Raw genomic sequence first — 20,648 nt, 5'->3', positions numbered from 1 at the left:
GTTTTCTAACCTTTGTTTGATGTTCATTATCAGCTTAAATGTGAGCCTTAGATTCAAGTTACAAAATCAGCAGCATTTTTCTTCCAATTATTTCACTCATAATGTAATTCAAACCAGTTAAGTTACTGGATCATCAAACCTCTACATAGACAGTGAATGTAAACTACGAAGTTGTTGTTTATCTGTTTGAATTGCATTAGTAGAGTGGCCTAATAAATGTCCTAAAACTATTTTCTTATTCCTAGTCAGAAGTCACACACACCAGGATAAAGTCCAACAGGTTTATTTGAAATCACAAGCTTTTGAATCGCTCTCCTTTGTCACATGATGAAGCAGCAGCACTTTGAAAGCTTGTGATTTCAAATAAACCTGTTGGACTACAACCTGGTGACATTTGACTTCTGACTTTGTCCACCCCAGTCCAACACTAGGGCCTCCACACCATTCTTCTACCTTTAAACAAAAAAAAATAATCCTTTAAGAACATAAAGGCTTATTATTGATTTATTTTCTAATTAGGCAAATGTAAGAAAAGCAAAGTTAGAAAATTTGAAATAGACTGGAAGTAGCATAAAGAAAACAATGAGGTTGAAAATGAGAGGACACCATGAAAGTCAACATAATATTTATAATGAAATACAAAATAAAAGAAATAGACAGCAGAATGAATTATCATCTAATTATCAAATTTCCGCACTGACTTTGGATGAAAATCAATTCTATAAATATGCTGAAACATTTTGATTTTAAAATCAAGGTGAACTACTCATATTTTGCATATTCAATTATTCAAATACATTTTGCCATTATTCAGCAAATGATATGCAAACCAAATGATAAACACAATGGAATAATTTTTATTTTAAAATATTTTACAGTCATATTTAAAAACCATTAGCTTGTATCAACAGTCACATCACAATCCACTAAGAACCTTTAAAAGTTACGATATGAATTCAGCCACCGATGCTTTCATTCTTTCCCTGGCCTCAACTAAAATCAGTTTAAAACTATTAACATAACATGTTTTTGTTACATTTTATTTCGTGAGATAATTTGAGTAGAAAAACATGCTTTGTGTTCAACAATGGCAAAGTTAATAAAGGAATGAAAAATATTAAATCAAAAACCAAATACCTTCCATATGTATGAAAATTATTCATGTGCATTTGGTGCAAGCGATTTTTGTTTTAGTGCCTCTCCCTGCCCTGAAATGCTCACGTAGCTTATTTAGACCATTTCTGTGCATTCACAGCTATTATAAATCCATACACAAAGCAATTTATTTATTCATCTCAGGCTCTTAAAATCATTATCCCCTTGGCTTAAGAAACGGACTCCAAAGTGACAGAAAAACAAGCTTGTAGTGAAATTAAATGAACAATGAGTCACAATTTGACCATACTGCTAAATCATATTTGACATTCTGAATTATTCACTATTCTCAGAAAATAAATATTCAAACCCACTCTTCAAATGTCAAAAACTCTGCCATCAGGTTTTAACTGCGAAACAATGCTTTGCTGTTTCTTGGAAATGAAAGGGTTTGAGGATCCAATGGGGCACAGTGACTCATGAATTCAAACAATAGTTTAAATAACCCTAAATACTCATTCTGCTTAAGCACTGGCAGAATAATTTTGCTTCTGGCAGTCTCTGGAGTCAACCAATCAATATTTAAAACTTATTAACTTCAAACTTCAAAATTGCAGCATCTAAGATTTAATCAATTTCGCCATGAAAATTTGTGAAGGATAAAATGAGTTATGATGTAGAGAATGTTGAAATGTTGGTGTATACAAATGAGGCAGATAATTCAAGGGGAGGAGATGGCCTAGTGGGATTATCACCGGACTATTATCCCAGAGACCCAGTAATATTCTGGGGATCTGGTTTTAAATCCTGCCACAGCAGCTGGTAGAATTTGAATCTGATATTGACCATTGCTAATTGTTGAGGAGGGGTAAAAAAATCTGCCTGGCTCTCTTTTTTTAGGGAGGGAAACTGCCTTACCTGGTCTGACGTACATGTGACTTCAGACCCACAGCAATGTGGTTGACTCTTAAATTGCCCTCTGGGCATTAAATACATTTATTGCTGGCCTAGCCAGTGACAACCTCATTCCGTGAATGAATAAACAAACAAAAAATTTCATGCCATCTCAAATGCCAGAAAGCATTGCTATAACTCAGTGCTGGAAAGTTAATAGACTGTACGCCAGTAATATTTTCTGGGACAAATTACATTTCATGAATTTAAATATACTGATTTAATCAAGTGCCATACTTATGTAGCTATGCAAATTGGTCTGAAGCAAGTGAAGTTGAAATGAGTAATTTTCTGAATTGCTCTTTCTATTTAACTATTTTGGCTTAAATTTAGACCACCAAAACAAAACACATTTTCCTCAGGTAATCTCTCATTGATGATCCACAAAAGTAATGACTGTCCAGTAACGGCAACATTCAACTTAATGTTTGCAAAAACAAAGGTACTAAATGTAAATAGATATACATTTATCTGTATATGTTAAACAAAATACATTTGAACTGAATAAAGAGCTACAATATTACATATTGATAAAATGTCAATAAAGAAACACTAAATTTTAAACTTTCAAACCAAAGGAGCTGAAATATAAAATTATATGTAAAAAACTAGTTTAATCTTAAGTGGCCTCAACTTTCACTTCCTACGAGGCTTATCTCTGTATTTTTCTTCTCAGTTTACAAAAGCCATAAGAACCAATGTTGACAGTCAGATACTTCTGCTTATCACTGCTTCTTTGCAGTGCTGCTTACAGCCATTTCCCTCTGTATTCTGATTTGTATCCCTGGGTGCGACAATAGTTCTTTTATCTGATTAAGTTTGCACCGTACTGTAATGGTTTCTTTCTGCAGAGCATTCTTAATTACGTCAGTATCACACTTTTTCCCTGAAGAAGGAAAGATAAAATGTGTTTCATTTAACAAAAGCTGATTTGATTCTACTATTTATGAAGCAAATTTTTAAAAACTGTAAAAGAAATATAGACTGTGTCACAAACACAACCATCATTATAAACAAATTCTACCAAATTCCATGCACATAAACTAACTCAGTTTATACACAACAGTTTTGTGAAATGAATATCGTCTTTTGCGAACAGGTTTATATATTGACTATTTTCAATCATTTTAGATTTATTTTGTATTGTGTTTCACTCCCTTTGCTGCTACAATAAAAAGAAATGTAGTTGTACGATTTAAATCCATGAAACTGGTGACATTAAGAACCAAACCAATATTTTCAATACATGAGACCCTTTCGTCACACTTGAGGTCCAAACACAAGATTTGGCAGACGATCACTTTTTCCTGCAGTTGGTTTGGAGAACTTTGGAAGAATAAATTGTGTTGGTCTTCATTATTTTCATTTCTATTACATTTTCCCCCAGCTTTTTCATCCTTGGTATTCATGCTTGAGATAGCGACCATGTGTTTTCATAAAAATATTCTCTGCTCTCACTAAACACGTGCTTTCAAATGTAACGTTTTCATTTCTTGTTCTCATTTTTTGACTCAATGTCAGAAAAGGTAATTCTTTGCCCGTTCCACTTTGCTTTAGTTTGTGTTTCCTCTAGGTATTGCTGTACAGCCTTAATCACAGCGGTCTCCACTAGTTGTTTACTCAGACTGACCAGTTCTTCCTCATCAGGTTCTTTCTTTTCTCCTACACACCACAACAAACAAAACAAGTCAGGAATCACCTTCAGAGCAGAGCATGCTAAATTCTCACCGCATTCAGCAACAACAATTTATATAGCACCTTCAAATAAAAACTTCACAAGGTGTTTCACGGAAGTATAATGTAATTCCTAACTTATATTAAAACTTTAGGCAACCAACTTCTCTGAGGAAGCGCTAATACAATATTTCATATTTTTCCATCTGAACTAGATTTAGTCATTGGAAGATGTGTTCACATTTTGAGAATTTTTTTTTCTTCAAAACAAAATGATGGATTCAATACGGAAAGTCACTTTTTCTAAAAATAGATCACGGTTAACGGTGAGGGAGGTCAGTGTTGAGAAATGAAGTTCTCCTCATTTCAACTGCTAAGTGTTTAGAATCATTCACTCCTAGCTCTGCAACGGCGTATTTATTTTTCCAGTTGAGATTATGGGCTGATTATTACATGCCACCTCCTAATGCATTTTTGATGCTGGGGCACATAAACTAAGTTGGGTGGCTAGCCTACCACCTTCTCACCCATCCCCAAACACAGCCCTGGAAGGGAAAGGATGGACATGTGCTGAAGTTCGCATCCATCCACCACAGATGAACAAACTCAACCTATTCCAATAGAATGCTGCCCTGGATATGGCTGGCATGGTTAGCTTGTTTTTAATGACATCTATGAACAAAAGCGGAGCAAAGACTTCACTTATTGTTTATGCTGTGTGTGCATTAGGAGCTTCCCCTCTTCTACTTCACCTACCTGACAAACCGGTCCCTAGGTTCTAAGGCTCTTCATCATCCAAAACACCAGCATTTACCTTATCAGGCCAGCCACGACCCTCTTCAGGCCCCTTCCGGCAGTCAGCGCTGGCAACACCCACTGTTGAGCACTGGCCCTGCTGTTAGTCATAGAGCCGCCTCAAATCAGATTGACTGCTTGCTCCAGATAGCAGGCCTTCCTCCCAAGTGAGAGGTAGAAGTCCCACAATTGGACAAAATAGCTCATTTAATGGTGTGTTACGATACAGGGTGGAATTATTTTGGTCCATCAGTCTGATGCTGACTTTCCTTCTGGGGTAGGGGTAAGAAATCTGCCTGCCTGTAATTTTCTGCCCTTTAGATTTGAGGTGTATGCTTATGCCTCAATAACAACTGCGCTAAGACTGACCAAATTAACTTCACATCTTACAGGCATTAAAGAACGATATTTCATCCCATTAATCTGGACTGGTTTTAAACCATGGCGATCATGTGATTATAGATAGAAAGGGCCACTCTGTAACCAATTGGCCATTCAGTTTTCCAATAATCTGAACCTTATGAAAAAGCATATAGCTGAGTTGTCTTCAGCACAGATGTCAATATTTATAATGTGATATTGTACAAATCTTATCCAATACCAATTAACAGGAGTTTACATCAAGGTTCAAGTCCTGGATTCTAAATGACTTTTTATTGAGCAAACATGATCACATGGATTGTCCTTCGCACCTTGCAAAACACAGGCTGGCAGGAATTTATCTCTCATTTCCCTTCTTTAAAAATTTTGATTACATCCCCCATGAAGAACAGGCTGCTAGTCAAGCTGTTCATCAAAGTACATTCCCAAAAATATTTTTAAGATAACGCAGTAAATAAAAAGCACTACTCATATGAAGAAAAGTTCAATCAAGTTTTATTATTAGTAATAAAATTCTCAAAAAATTGACGACGAAAATTTCACAATCAAAAAATATTAAAAAGACCGTTAAAAATGTTGCTTTTTCATGTTTATGCTTTCAAATAAAAAGCAGAACATAGAAATCTAGTAGAATCTAGAGCACAACTACAATGAGAATTGGACCAATGTGACCAGGGCAATACCTACCTTTCACTTCAATTAAGGCACATCAGACATTATAAGGGGATTTAGAAAAGGGAACAAAGTTATCTCAGCTTATTGGTGTTACCTAAATGAGAACAACATGTTTTATAGCAATGCAATGTTGATCTTTACAGCTGTATGTAAAATGTAGTTTCCAATGTAAATGACAGTGACATTCACCAAAAAGGACAAGCTTTGGTGAATGGACTGTTCTCAATTTGTGAGCAGGGTGAGAGATGGCTACACTATTCACTCAGTAACACACTTTGAAAACACATCAGTCTTTCATTGAAGAACTACTTATTTCTCTGTACTTACCTCATAATGTTACAAATTTATCAGAGATAAAACAATTTAGTCACTTCTGAAAACAAGAAATGTAGAAGGAAGTGCATCTCAAATTGTTGGTTAAGAATTCTCTAGATTTCTACAAAACAATTCACATTAGGACCAACACATTAGAAGTGTGTATGAATGTCCTAAGTATTGCCCTATCTAGACACACTACCTGGAAGTAACTGCAGGTCAGCACAGCTAGCTCTTATTTAGTATTTTTAATGTGTTCCTAACAAACCACAGGCTAAATGAAAGCATCCTAAATGAAAATCACTTTCCCATAAGAAACATTGTAATATGGGTGGGTTGCAGTCCTAACCTGTAATGTTTACTTATTGGTTGCCTTAACTTTACTGGCTGAAAAAAATTCTCTTATTTAGTACTCTTACTAAAGAACTTAATACTGTTAATATAACTGCTATTAGCCACTTGTTCACCATTCCTCTAGCTCCTTCTGGCATGAGACTTTCCACTCCTGACCCTCACCTGCTCACTGTCCCTGCTGACTCTGCTCCTCACTCTTTCCCACTCATAATTTCTCCACTACTTCAATCTTCCAAACCATCCCCATTTGCCACTTTCCTCTCCTGACTGCCTTACAGATTCTGCCTTCTCCACCACCTCTTGCCCAAACTCTGCTTCTGGAGAAGAGCAATGAACTGGAAGCAATGACAGTTTGGGAGGAGGAAGTGTCGGTGTGTTTAAAAAATGCAAAAAACACATCTCTGCATGTTTGAACTAACCACATGAAAAATAAAACGGATGCTGGTTTATTTGGCTTTTTTTTGTGATTTTGTAATTTACATAAAAAGGTATTATTAAAACATGTTTTATGTGGGAGGTATTTTTATCAATAAGGAGGTTCGATGTCAAAAACTCTAAAAGCAAAGGTCATGTACCTCATGTCCATCTGGACACTAGGATTAGACCATCTTACATAATACTTAGTGATAAATTTGTCAGTTTAAGTGCTTTTGGAAGAAAGTAAAGCTCACGTTAGATTTAGAAGTGCTGTTTGAACAAATAAAGACAAGGCGAAAGAAAGGATTTGTATAGTGCCTTTTCAGAGCATCCCAAATGCCCTTCGCAGCCAACAGTTCAAGCAATTAAAGACAAATTATTGGCAGAGTTAGGAAATTAGCTGCACGGTAGATACAAAGAGGGAGGAAGTGGGCATTAACTGGAAGGATGTGACTGGTTTTCCCAGTTAGTTAGGGTCTCAACAATTGACCATATCCATTAACAACACATCTCAGTTTTTCAAGGAGAAGTGGAATTGTAAACAGTATAGACAGAAACAGAAAATTAAAAAGATATTAAGTGAACCTAGACAGAGTAATATGCAAAACCATGGCAAAGAGATTTCAGTGTAGGCAAGTATGAGATCATTAACTTTGGACCAAGAAAGGATAGATTGTAGCTGTTTCGAAATGGTTAGAAATAATGAAGTTTCAAAGTGACTTAAGGGTCCATGTACATAGATTGTTTAACCATTATAAATAAGTGTAGCAGGTAATCAAAAAGGATAACGGAATACTGATATCTGTATCCAGAGAACTTGAATACATTAGGGTGAACGTCACGGCACATCTATACAAAACCCTGGTTAGACCATGTGACTTTCCACTCTGTACTTTCCACTCCTGACCCTCATGGTAAGAGTGTACCATAAGTCTACCAGAATTGGATATACAGTCCATTAATTAATTTATAAAGAGATATAACACAAACCAGGTTGGTAGCCCCTTGAATTTGAAAGGTGATAGATGCTTTTATTCTAGCTTCTAAGATATTAGGGGGAGTGGCCGGGTAGATAGAAACAATTTCTGCTGGTTGGTGAGTCTTGGAGTAGGGTATGTGCCTAAATTTGTGCCAGATTATTCAAAACTGAAGTCAGAAAACTTGTCCACACATTACAAAATTGAATCTTGCTTCTTCAAATACCAGTTGATGCTATGTCAAATGTAAATTGGAAGAGTGAGATTGATAGATTTTATTCAACCCAAGGTGATATGGCGCAAAAGGCAGTCCAAAGGGTTAGGTCACAAACTAATCAAGACTCCAGTGAGTGGTAGAGCAGGCCTGAAGGTTTAAGTGATCTACTCCTGTGCCTATGATTCCATATCTCCTAACAAGTCTCCTATTCTATCAATTAATACAGAGAGTTGTGAACGTAGCCTGGTCTATCATGAAAACCAACCTTCCTTCCATTGACTCCATCTACTCTTCCTGCTGGATCAGGAAAGCAGCCAACATAATCAAAGACTCCTCCCACCCCATTTAAACTCTCTTCCAACTTCTCCCATTGGGCAGAAGATACAAAAGTTTAAAAACATGTACCAACAGATTCAAGAACAGCTTCATCCCTGTTGTCACCAAATTTATATATTAGACTTGATCTTTCAATGTACCTTCTCTGTAGCATTCTGTTCTATTACCCAGATAATACTAATGTAGGCATAATTTGTCTGGTTAGCATGCAAAATAGTGCTTTTCACTCTACTTTGGTACAAAAGGCAATAATTTAAAAAAAAGAAAAAAATCAAAAGAAAAGTGTATAGGCTTTATTAATGACCCACACAAATGGAATCCTCCATACTGAAAGTACTTTCCTCAACATAGTATCACTTGATCAAGCAATCTTACTTTCAGAAGTGCTTATTGAGTGAAGATAAGGAAGGTAACAACAGGGAATTTGTGTAATGTCATATAGAAAACCTCAATCTCCAAGCGAATGAAATACTTCTGATGTGCAGTCATACAGGCATGGAAGGAATTTGTAAACAGCTAGCTCCCACAAACATAAATGAGGTAGCTAACCAAACAACGTGTTTTAGTTATTTTGGTCGGGTTCCTGGAATAGTAACACTTCCTCTTTGTTAGACAGCACCATGGGATTTTGAATATGCATCTGTCTGAGCAGACAGGGCCTGAGCTTAATGGCTCATCCAAAATTCAGCACATTGGAAAGCGCTGCACTCCCTCAGCACTACACTATCAGGGACCAATGTGGCACAAACACCCATGACCAAGGACAGTTAAGCTTATCTCAGGATATATTTATGTTGTCATAGTTGTGGAGCATTGTCATAACAGATTAAATCACAGATTAGACAATGATCAAAAAAGTAACAACAACTACAGTTATATGGCATGTTAAAAGGTCCCAAAGCGCTTTACAGGAGTGTTACAAAGTAAATGTGATGCTGAACCACATAAGGAGGAGATATAACGGCAGGAAAACAAGAGGTAGGTTGTACCGATTGCTTTGAAGGAAGAGAAAAACACAGAGGTGGAGGCATATTGAGAGGGAATTCAAGAGCTTAAGACCTTGGTAGCTTTTAAGGGGTGAAGGGATTAAAATCAATCACAATTTCACAATTGGTGATGTGCAGAGATCATTCAGAATTACATGGCTGCAGAAGGTTACAGCGATAGAGATGGGCGAGGAAAGAGTGAGAATTTTAATATGGAGGCATTGCTCGACAGTGAGCCAATGCAGGTCTACAGAGACAGCGACATGCTTGAATAAACATAGAGTAAGGTTATATATAGCAGTATTTTTGGATGAGCTTACGTTTACAGGACATGCAGTGGATAGCACAAATTATAGTTCTTCAACACTGTCCAGTAAATTACATATAGGTACAGTTTATGAACTTGCTGTTCAGAAACAAATAGCAGGAATTTGTTAACAGAAGTAATCAGGCAACACAAGGACTGTTGGAGGCTCTAACTTATTTATTTAAGAGAGTGAGCTGACTAGCTGTGGGACAGGTAGGCCTGTGGTACTAGACTGCTACCAGCGAGACTATAGGAGGTAGGAAAGATCAGGGAAAACACATTGTTTTGCAGGGATGGGAAAATGTTCTTGGAAAGATCACTGGAAAGGCACAAGAGGTCACCAATATGGTAGGGGGAGGTTACCTTGATAAATTAGGGATGACAAGAGGATCGTAGGGTAGAGATATCAGATGGTGGGCCTTGCATTATGAGACACCACATGGCATCCATAGAACAGGGCCAAAAGTCATGACTGGCATGATGGGGGTAGAGGAGGAGATCAAAAGAGCAATCAATCACAGAGGAAGTGCCCTCTGATTACTAGGGGATTTATAAGACAGCCTGGAAAACTGGTGGTTTCTGAAGGAACCATTCAGCGTGAACGAGACAAAAATTTCAGGTATTCCAAGGAAAGATTAAATTCAGCATTGGGATTCTAAAATTTTAACTTCCCACTTAATCTGAACTTTACACATGGTTCAGGATTTTAAATTAATACGGAGGCATTGCTAGACTGTGAGCCAATGCAGGTCTACAAAGACAGTGACATGCTGTGTTGTTATCTGTATGGGAGTAACTTGTAAATTTAAGAGTAAGTTCCCATTATGGTGTGTGTGTGTGTGTGTGTGTGTGTGTGTGTGTGTGTGTGTGTGTGTGTGTGTGTGCTAGAAATGAGTAGGAATGGATTTGAATGATGTGATCAACGGTTAGTTTGCTCAGCCTCACATCAAAGATGATCATTTGCTGAGGTACAGCAAAGCTGTCTGGCATAGAATGAATCACATTCTAGTTAAAAAAATGTGACACATTCATGACAGGAGATGAGAAAGGAAAACAGTTTATAATTGAAGAACTAAACAAAAGCAAATGAAAGATTAACAATGCTTAAGGTATTTAAGTGACATTAATAAGCCTTTCATGTCAGACAATTTAGGAATGTATCACATTTTTTTGTTGTGATGACCTAACAATGCAGACAACAGCTTTTCTCCCATAATGCACTGGCACTACAATTCTGATACATTTTAAGCTCAATTTCTCTTGCAACATTCCTCTCCCAAAATCATCTACAGTGACAGGGTAACATGTCCAATTTTACAGATAATTATTTACAGACTTCAGGAAATGGAACCTTTTTATATCCAACATGCACTGTGGAAGAGGTCAGTTTAAAGCCAAACGTCCCAATAATAAAGCCAGTTTCAGTACTTTTTTGAAGTCCAGTTTGGCTTCAGTAATTAGTTAGTTTTGCATGGTTATAGCATTAATCCCACATACCAAATGGTTTCTCAGCATCTCATTAAGGGTAAAACAAAATCATGTGCCTCCACCAGTCATCTTAATTTAGTCAATAATCCCGATACGGATTCTCCTGGTTCTTGAACTGCTGAGTAAAACTAACAGCATTTCAGAATTAGAGGAGACTTAGTGTCGTAACGTTCCTTAACTAAACCTGTCAACTCTTGAAGGGTTCAGCATCTGATGCCTCAGGAAAGGTTAGGCTCCTAATAACTGAAAAAGCAGTTGGCACACAAGCTGTCAGGAAAATTACTCATTGTTTTTCATCTGTCCCACTGTCATTTGCCCAGAAAAAATAATGTAGCCCTTGTCCATCCTGGGCCCTGTCTTTGACGACAGGATCAAATGAGTCACACCTTCCCAAATAGTGGCCTGATGCCAGAAATGTTGATCTCAACTCAACAATGACTGCTGTGAGCAAATTTCTTCAGAAGCATGCTTTTCTCACATCACCACTGAAGTAACTCCATACAGGACAGTATCCGGTAACCAAGTCACCTTTTATTTACACATGGAGTGTCCTTGAAACTAATCCAACTCCTTTGAGCCAGCTTTCAGCCTGAATAGAACCACTGACACTCCTGCTTTTATCTGATAGCCAGAGCTCCCTGATTGGAACACATTAACAAACCCAATCAGGGAATTCATATTCAATAATGTCCATCTGGCTGATCTCATTACAATCATGACAAACATGAAACATAACTAAGCTATTCACCATCAACTGATTCACCTGTGCTCTCCTCCATTGTGCTCCACATTCAAATCTTTCCTCTCCAATTCATAACCGACTTGCTACATAACCATCCAAAATACAGGATCAACCTCTGGTGGAGGTACAGTCTGTAGTTCTCACTATTTAAGGACTATTACTGAATGATCTCACTATCTTTCCAAAAGCAACTCCTGAAAGTTCTTATTTCTCAAAACCGCAGACATTCTGTGTGACCTCTCCCAGAACATCCTCCTCTCTGGTTCTATCTCAATCAGTTTTGTAACTCTCTGCCAAAGGTAAATTCATGAGTGCTCAAGTTCAGTGTTCTATCTGACATTTAGCTGTGATTTTAACTCAACGTATTTTCTATCCCAATCCTAGTTTAAGCCCCCATTTCACTTTCTTTAGTGTTTACATCCTCACTGATGCCTTCAACATCCCAGCAAATTACTAATCTAGTTTTCTGCACACGTTGCTTCCCTGACTCCACCCTTTAGAAACTTCTCAGTGGCTGTGCCTACTTTTGAACAGCTGTTTCTCACCCGTCCTCGCTTATCTCTTTTGCATCCCTGTGGCTGACCACTGAGTCAACTTCAAGAACACTGCCCATATTTTCAAAACTCTTCCAAGAGCTTATCCACCCTCATCGACTACGAAATCTTCCATTTACCCTGTACCATTGTCCCTGTTCTTCTGACTCTAGGCTAATACACATTGGCATCAAGTTGAGCTTCTGATCACATACATGCACCAACATTGTCCATCAACATCATCAAATTTTGCCCCATCTCAGCACATTAACTGCTGAAATCGTAATTTATTCCATTGTTATTTTTTGACTCTACAATCAAATACATTTCAGGCTCAGTTCCACATTCTATGATCCATAAACTTGATATTATTTTGATGTTTGCTGCCTGTGTCTTAACTTGCACTAAGTCCAGTTCACATTTTATCCTTATGCTCGATGACAAAGATTCCTGGTCAAGTGACATTTTAATTTTAAAGTTTCTGTCATCTTTTTCAAAAGCTCTCCATGCCTCTGGCAAAGGCCTAGTTAATCCTAAGATCTTGATTATGATCTGGGGACACAGGTTCAAATCCCACCACCGCAGATGGTGGAGTTTGGATTTAATTAAAAACTTGGAATTAAGAGTTTAATGATGACTGTGAAACTAATGTTGATTGTCAGAAAAACCAACCTGGTTCACTGATGTACTTAGGGAAGGAAACTGCCATCCTTACCTGGTTGGGCCTACATGTGCCTCCAGACCCACAGCAATGTGGGTGACTTTGAATTGCCCTCTGGGTGACTAGGGATGGGCCATAAATTCTGCCTGGCCAGTGACATCCTCATTTGTTAATTAATAAAAAGAAACAAAAATATTCTTACCTGATTTGGCCTATGTGTGATCCGAGTCCCAAAGCAAAGTGGGTGACTCCTTCTTGCCCTCTGGGCAATTCAGGATGGCAATAAATGCTAGCCTGGCCACCCATGCCTACATCCCATGAATGGAATACAACAATATCTCTGCAATATCCTCCTGGCTGCTCACCATCTGAGATATCTGTGCTCCCCTAAATCTGGTCCCTTGCATATCTCAATTTAAACTGATGTACCATTTGTGGTTATGTCTCCAGTTGCATTGGTCCCAAGCTCTGGAATACCCTCATGACTCTTCTCTGACTTGATTTCCTTGTTTAAGACAGTCCTGAACAGCTACCACTTTGATCAAGTTTCTGGTCTCCTGATCTGACATCTTTATGGCTCCTTGTTACAGTATCTTATTACATTAAAAGTTGCAGTTGTTCTTTACAGCTCAGTCCCCGGAAACTTGTCTTTTAATGCTATCCCCATGCTCCCTCAGACATTTAGCATTTGGCACGCAACTCCCTTACTGTTAGAAGGATATAAAATCTGTTACTCTACAAGATTCCTTCATTTTTCCTCAGTCTCCTTCTCCTGCCAAAAACTCTGAGATCATGTTCTTTAAAGCACAAAAAGCTATATAAGAGTACACTTCCCACTTAATCTCTTCGGAGTTGGGTCTACAAAAATGCTACTTGATTGTCTAAGGTGCTCAAGCAAAACTTCAGATCACCTACTAATCTCCACATTCCACACCATTTAACTCTGCCCTCATAAGACATTATTACATACTACCCCAACTCCTCAGCTGCAATAGTCACAGCTTATTCTTTGATCTCTTTGTTTGAAGCATTGAATTAAATGACTTTGGAATGTAGTTGCTTAGTACCACTAACCACAACCTAAAAGTTAAGGCCAGTCAATGAATGGCTGGGATGAGAGATAAAGGACACAAGTTTAGAAAACACTGCATGGTGATTATTTAATCACCAGTCCATTTTACAGAATAAACTTGCGACGTCAAATGTATTTTCCCATTTTGCAATCTTTTTGACCTTAGTACACCACATTTTCTGAAATATTTTAATAGCTCAATGAACTTGAGCACTTAAGGACACAAAAACAATCTATTGTAAGTTATTGAAAATGAACCCTTAATTCTTAGCAGGACTAAGCTGTGAAACATTGTTTTTTTTTATAAAGAGGTCTGTCTTGGTAGACAGACAATACCTAACACTGCACAGCCAAAAAATGCAGCTTGATTTACTCAGATGTCTAGTAGTTTTTCATCACCATCAAATGAAAAATGTTTAACTTAAACCTCACTAGTAAGCCAAATAAAGTACTCTTCCTGGAAGATTAAACTATAATTGGCTATGGTTTTTTTCAGTATTATGAGCTTCATTATTTTAGAAGACATATGATTTTCTAAGAAAATGAATAACTATTAATGAAATTATGCCAACTTAACAAGCTAAACTGCAAGTAAGAGGAGGACAAAATCCAGGAACTCAAGGTTGACATTATTAGTAACAAAAGTAAAACTCCAACAGCGTGCAGTACATAAATTCTATGTCAACTGCATAAGTGTGCTAAGAGTTGGTTCTCCAATCCTAACATAGCTCCAGGCACCTTATATACTATGAGCATACACACTGAAGGCTTGTGGAAATGGTTAGTTTCCAATGCAAGTTTGAGGCGTGTAAGATACATTGCCATGAAGCATAGGAGCAGTCTGCTCTGCAATTGAATGAGATCATGGCTGATCTGATAACTTCCACATCCACTTTCCTGCCTTTTCCCCAAAACCTTTAATTCCCTTTCTGGTTGAAAAATATGTCTATCTCAGCCTTGGATATACTTAAGGGCCTAGCCTTGATAATCCTCTGAGATAAAGTATCCTACAGATTCACTGCCCTCTGACAGAAGAGATTCTCCTCATTTCTGTCTTAAATGTGTGACCCTATTTATACTTTCTGGTCCCACATTCTCCCAGAAGTAGAAACAGTCTATCCGCATCTACTCTATCAAGGTCCCTAAGAGTCTTGTATGTTTCAATAAGGCTGCTGCTCAATCTTCTAAATTCCAATGAATACAGGCCCAACCTACTCTGTCTCTTCTCAAAGAATGGTCATCCTATATCTGGTATTAGCCTAGTGAACATTCTTTGGACTGCATCCAAAGCCAGTATCTCTTTCCTTAGATAAGGAGACCAAAACTGTTCACAGTATTCCAGCTGTGATCTGACTAGTGCTTTGTATAGTTTTAGCAAAACCTCTTTGCTTTTACACTTAATTCCCTTTGAAATAAAAACCAACATTTAATTTGCTTTCTCTATTACCCATTGAACTTGGATGCTGGTTTTTTGCAATTCATGCATGACGACTCCCCAATCCCTCTTTTCAGTAGCTTTCTGATGTGTTTCTCCATTTAAACAATGTCCAGTTTCTCTGTTTTTCCTGCCCAAGTGTACAATCTCACATTTTCCCACATTATACTCCATCTGCCAGGTTTTTGTCCTAATCTCTGAATCAGGGAGTCAGGGTCAAGTCTGCCCTCAGGAGCCTGCCTGCTTGGAGTTAGCCCATTCTCCCTACATTTGCATGGGTATCCACCCACAGTCCAAAGGCATATAGGTTAGCCATGGGGAATGCAGGATTATAGGGCTAGGGGTGTGTCTGGGTGGGATGCTCTTCAGAGGTCGGTGTGAACCCGATGGGCACAATGGCGTGCATCAACCCTCTGCAGATTCTCTGTGTCATCTTCACCACTTGCCTTCCCACCTATTTTTGTGTCATCCATGAACATGGCTATACTACATTCACTTTCCTCATCCAACTCATTACTATATATTGTAATTAAATGTGGCCCCAGCACTGACCATGTGGTACTCCACTAGTTACAGGTTTTCATCCTGAAAATGTCCCCTTTATCCCAATTCGCTGTCTTCTATGAGTTAGCCAATACTCAATCCAGGCTACTATACTACGACCACCACCACATGCTCTTATCTTGTTAAATTGGCCTAATGTGTGATATCGTATCAAATGCATTCTGAAAATCTTAGTTTAACCATCCTGCTTGTTACCTCCTCAGAGTTCTAGTAAATCTGTCAGGCATTATCTGAGAACTTGTAAAAATTTTTTAAAATGTTCATTATAATAATGCATTCATGTGTTGCAATCTGTAAGTATCATTTACACATGAACTACTTTCATCTCCTGTGTTGTCAATTAGATAACTTTAAAAAAAATCTGCACTACTGATATTCCAGAAGCAGCAGTGACATGAACGAACAGAATTTTTTTGCTCTGAAGTTTGGTTGCAAAGGAATGTTAGTCAGGACAACAACAGAGCATTTTGCTTTGCTTGGCAAAGTACAATGGAATTTTTAACATTAAATTGAGGCACAGGAACTAGCACATTTCACCTCAGTTTTCCAAATTATTCACAAGATGGTATCATTGATTACATAAAATGGTACAGCATTGAAGCAAAAGCTTAAGCAATACAGGGTTTGAACCAAGTATGTACACAATACACTTAGCTCCCTGGATAGCCTAGAAATAATAGAATTAATTATTCCCCAGTCAGATTCTGATAATTTTGGAGGGGTGCTGCACCTTTGACATCAGAAGGACTGTTTCGCTGTTGCGGCTGCATTGTCACAACTTGCAAATTTATTATTGTGCTTGTTTAGTCAACTCATTCAGTTTCAATTGTGTCCAATTTCTACTAATAGGACTAGAAAACAGTGCATTATTCTAGCTACCATTCACGATAACTTTAGCATTCATCAATACTTAACTCATGTAATGACATCCATTTTATTTAACAGCAAAGTGCTGCTGATGCTGGAGATTTGAAATTAAAAAAAGAGAAAAGCTGGTGTCCAAAGGAGTATCATATCAGACTTGAAACATTAACTTAGTTTCTCTCTTCACAAATACTGTCAGACAAACTGAATTGGTTTATAAATTGCTTTGAGATGTTTGTGAAGCATAACAAACTGAAATTCCAATAGACAAACTCGACGCAAAAAATGCTCAACTATGCTCTTTTGTGTACTGTTTTCAGAAATCCATTAATCTACTCATTTTGCTTGTGAAAAGAGCGCTAACAGAAACATTGCAATCTTGTCAAGCTTTCACATAAACAGCTTTTGTTTTAATAGATGGTCTATAATAAATACAAGATCTTTTTCATTTTCATGCATCTCTGAATACCAATTAAGCTTCACTTCTGTAAACCTTATAGACAAAATTGAGTCATAAAAACCAAAAGGTACAAAATATTAATAAAATAATTTCAATATATGATCATAGTTCAAGCAGATTTATTTAACTTAGCAATTCACGTATGCAAGTTTTGTGTGAAACTGACTATAATCAATAGCTCGGTATAAGACTTGCAGCTGTGACTCCATTTATAGTCATGCAAGAGGTACGCTAAGGTTTATGTTTCTGCCTCACCTTAAGGTTAGTTTTGTAATTGCAACATTTGTCATTCCCAAGTGACTGTATCACTTCTTCAGTCAAGAATTTACAGAAAACTATCAGCTAAGGAAACAAAATTCCTGCAGCAAGTTATTTAAAAATAGAATCACTTAAAAAATTAGCTGATGATTTAAAATCAAATTAAAAACAGCATTTTTGTACTTGCAACATTCAGTGAGCTAAGACTTGCGTTAAAATGTGTTTGTTGGCCTTTCTTGGCTTTTTTGCCTTGATTGTACAATTTCAATTCAATTAATGGCCCCAATTCAATATCAATATATGATATTTTATTTAATTTTATTACTCGTTCCAAATATGAAAACTGATCTTTATTAGTTCAACTTTTACGATCTCAGTGGCATATTCTAAGCCTTATGCGGTTAAAGGAAATGTATATGGCACACATTGGGGTAAATTTTTAACACCTGGATTGGGAATTGGAGGTGAGTCAACGCACAATTTGGCACCAAAGGACATCATGCTGTAGCGGCATGACAAGCTCTGATCCTGAGTTGTTTTCCAAGAGCAAGGGTCGGATCCCATTACTCACCTACAAGCAGTGGACTGCCAATTCAGAGCAAATTAGTCTAGCTAAGTCCATATGCCTGTACAGATGAGAATTATCATTAAAACAGCCCCAACATGGGCTTAAAATTTGGGCAAATGTGTTTGGGATCAGGTCAGGAAGCGGGTGGGGTCGCACTTGAATCCACAAGTAACTACCATTTTTGAACATATAATAGCCACTGGGCTGCAGGCCTTCCCATGGAATGGTCGTCCTTCCAAGTGCAAAAACAGTCTTATCTGGGTTTCACCCTCTCTTCCCCTCATCGACCAGCAGCTCTCACCTAACGGAGTTGCTGATCCCTGAGGCTTTTGAGCTTCAGGAGCCTGCCTTCCATCTCTAACTGGACAGCAAGCCCATTCCTTGAAATTGGATTGCTCTGATCAGTGTGATTTGAACACATTGTGTGCGGTCTGGTCTCCTTGTCAGATTCCCATCCCATAAATGAAAATTCAGTCCATTGTACTGAGAGCAAATAGAAGATATCGATCACATGACTGTTGAAGAGTTATTGCAGAATTCTTGCCTGTTTTATTTGCAACGTAAGACCAACCATTTACTGTCCTATCATTGCCTCTATCATCCTACAATTCTTTAACATCATCCGTTCATCCTGAACCTTATTCTGGTTCTCCAAACTCAAAGTACCCTGACAAAATGCCATCCCGATTAGAGATATGCTGACTTCCTTCATAAAGACAAAGGTCCAGCAGCCTCATTTTACTCGGGTGTATGATTTTACTATCAGTTCTTCCCTCTGACTCTTTTAGAAAAAAAACACGTACTGCAGATTTTTACCTCAGGTCTAAAAATAACTCCCTCTCCAAATGAAATGCGGCAATGTTTCAACAATGCATCAATTTTCCTTTGCTGTTGACTAAATCTGTTACTGTGCACAGCATCTGCTCTGGTTACCAGCATTTAATCACAGAAGTGGATAACTAGTGCATTGTTATACCCTTGTGTAAGACATAACTGACTTTCATCTTGTTCCCTGTGCTTTTTAAACAATAATTCTCAACAGGAAATAGCACACGCCCCCCCCCTTCTCATCCACGAGGTCTTTCAAGCGAGAGCATTCACTGAATCAACAATTTAATTTGTCTCAATTCTTTCTCTGTAAACTCACTCAAACAAGGAAAAGAACTGCCCCTTAAATTAGCAGTCTTACCATAACAGAATCGAAAGCAGCACAGCTGGCCCATGGCAGCCTGTGGGTACCCACGTTGCTCCCTTTAACCACTCCAAGTCACTGATCAATGAGCTGCACAGCTTTGGAAAAAAGCTTTTCTTCACTTTCACAGGGGGGGAACTCAAGGCAGTGACTTGCAAAGAGCTCCACCTCCCTGTCAAGCTTATTCATGTAATTGCCTTAAGATTGACAACAAAGCAGCCATCCTCCTTCTCTCTCTCCCCCCATCTCTCTCACTCGCTCTCTGTCTCTCTCCCTGGTCACACCCTCATGCCAAATATGGTCTCCTTATTAATGATGCAATCTGTCAGTAATTAACTTAAAATTGTGGCACACAGCGAGTAAATGCACTGTAACTTTCTCTGTAAAACAATAAAAATCATTGAGTATCACTGTACTACTGCTGGGAATTATGTTTGAATTGGAAAGGCAGAAATCCAAGGATTAACTCTTCACATCTTAACAGTTCATCTCTTCTAGTCCTCAAAATAGAATTCTGCAAAGCAGCAGGTACACAAATTTCAGACGTTGAACAAAGAATTAAGCAGAAATTGAGAGAATCGTATGCTTTTATCCACCCAGTCTTCTCTTCTTACCGCTCTGCAATTGAAGATGGTAAGCCTGATTTTCCTCTGTTTGACAGTTATGCGACTCTTCTTACCGCTCTGCAATTGAAGATGGTAAGACTGATTTTCCTCTGTTTGACAGTCATGCGACTTCCCAGGCGTGACACAGAGGAAAAGGAGTGAAAAGCTGTGATATTAGATATCTGCTCATTTTGCACTGAAGGCAGCATTTCCCTAAGGTGGAGTCCACCTGGAGGAAGATGGATGTAGGGCCATCCTATACTCAGCCTTTGCCAGGCAGTTGATCATTCAGTTTAAAGATGAACTCAAGTAACCCTTAGCTGCTTTGGCTGGACAAAAATGGATCCAACAGAAAGTTAATTACATTCCCCTTTCAGTACAAGAACAGGGCTGGCTGCTATTATTTCTTACAGTAACAGCTCCTCTCATTACAGGTACTTGCTAATGGTAGATGTTGTGTCCTTTCATAAAATGTTAGCCGTAATTTTCTTTCCTGGGGAAACATGCTGTAGAAATACATTTCAGCTGTTGTCTGTTCATCTTACCATCACATGTACACAGGTTTTTCAGAGTAGCCTCTTTGTAGGAAGATTTTATAAACAGGAGTCAATGTTGCAAGGTTGATCTCTAGCAGCTGGTACTCAGAAGCCATTGCTAACTTTTCTCCCAGCTTCCAATTCTGGCATACTGGAGATTCCGAACCAGGAAAATATCAGGCGATCA

At 38.0% G+C, this 20,648-nt stretch overlaps 1 protein-coding gene across 3 annotated transcripts in view; it reads right to left on the bottom strand.

The window, feature by feature from the left end:
- Positions 1–834: 834 nt before the first annotated feature.
- Positions 835–20,648, bottom strand: part of LOC125452490 (A-kinase anchor protein 7-like) — a 163,150-nt gene continuing 143,336 nt past the window's right edge. For 2 of the 3 annotated variants that reach the window (XM_048530980.2, XM_048530984.2), the window contains one exon: positions 2,816–3,711. In XM_048530980.2, the coding sequence (XP_048386937.1) occupies positions 3,536–3,711 (176 nt within the window). In that variant the 3' untranslated portion in view covers positions 2,816–3,535. Of the gene's footprint in view, positions 3,712–20,648 lie in introns of all 3 variants that reach the window. The other variant, XM_048530981.2, reaches the window with a different exon arrangement.

The sequence above is a fragment of the Stegostoma tigrinum genome, chromosome 4, assembly GCF_030684315.1.
Source record: "Stegostoma tigrinum isolate sSteTig4 chromosome 4, sSteTig4.hap1, whole genome shotgun sequence".
Taxonomy (NCBI): domain Eukaryota; kingdom Metazoa; phylum Chordata; class Chondrichthyes; order Orectolobiformes; family Stegostomatidae; genus Stegostoma; species Stegostoma tigrinum.
The sequence above is the reverse complement of the archived record's forward strand: the minus strand, read 5'-3'. Positions and strand labels throughout refer to the sequence as shown.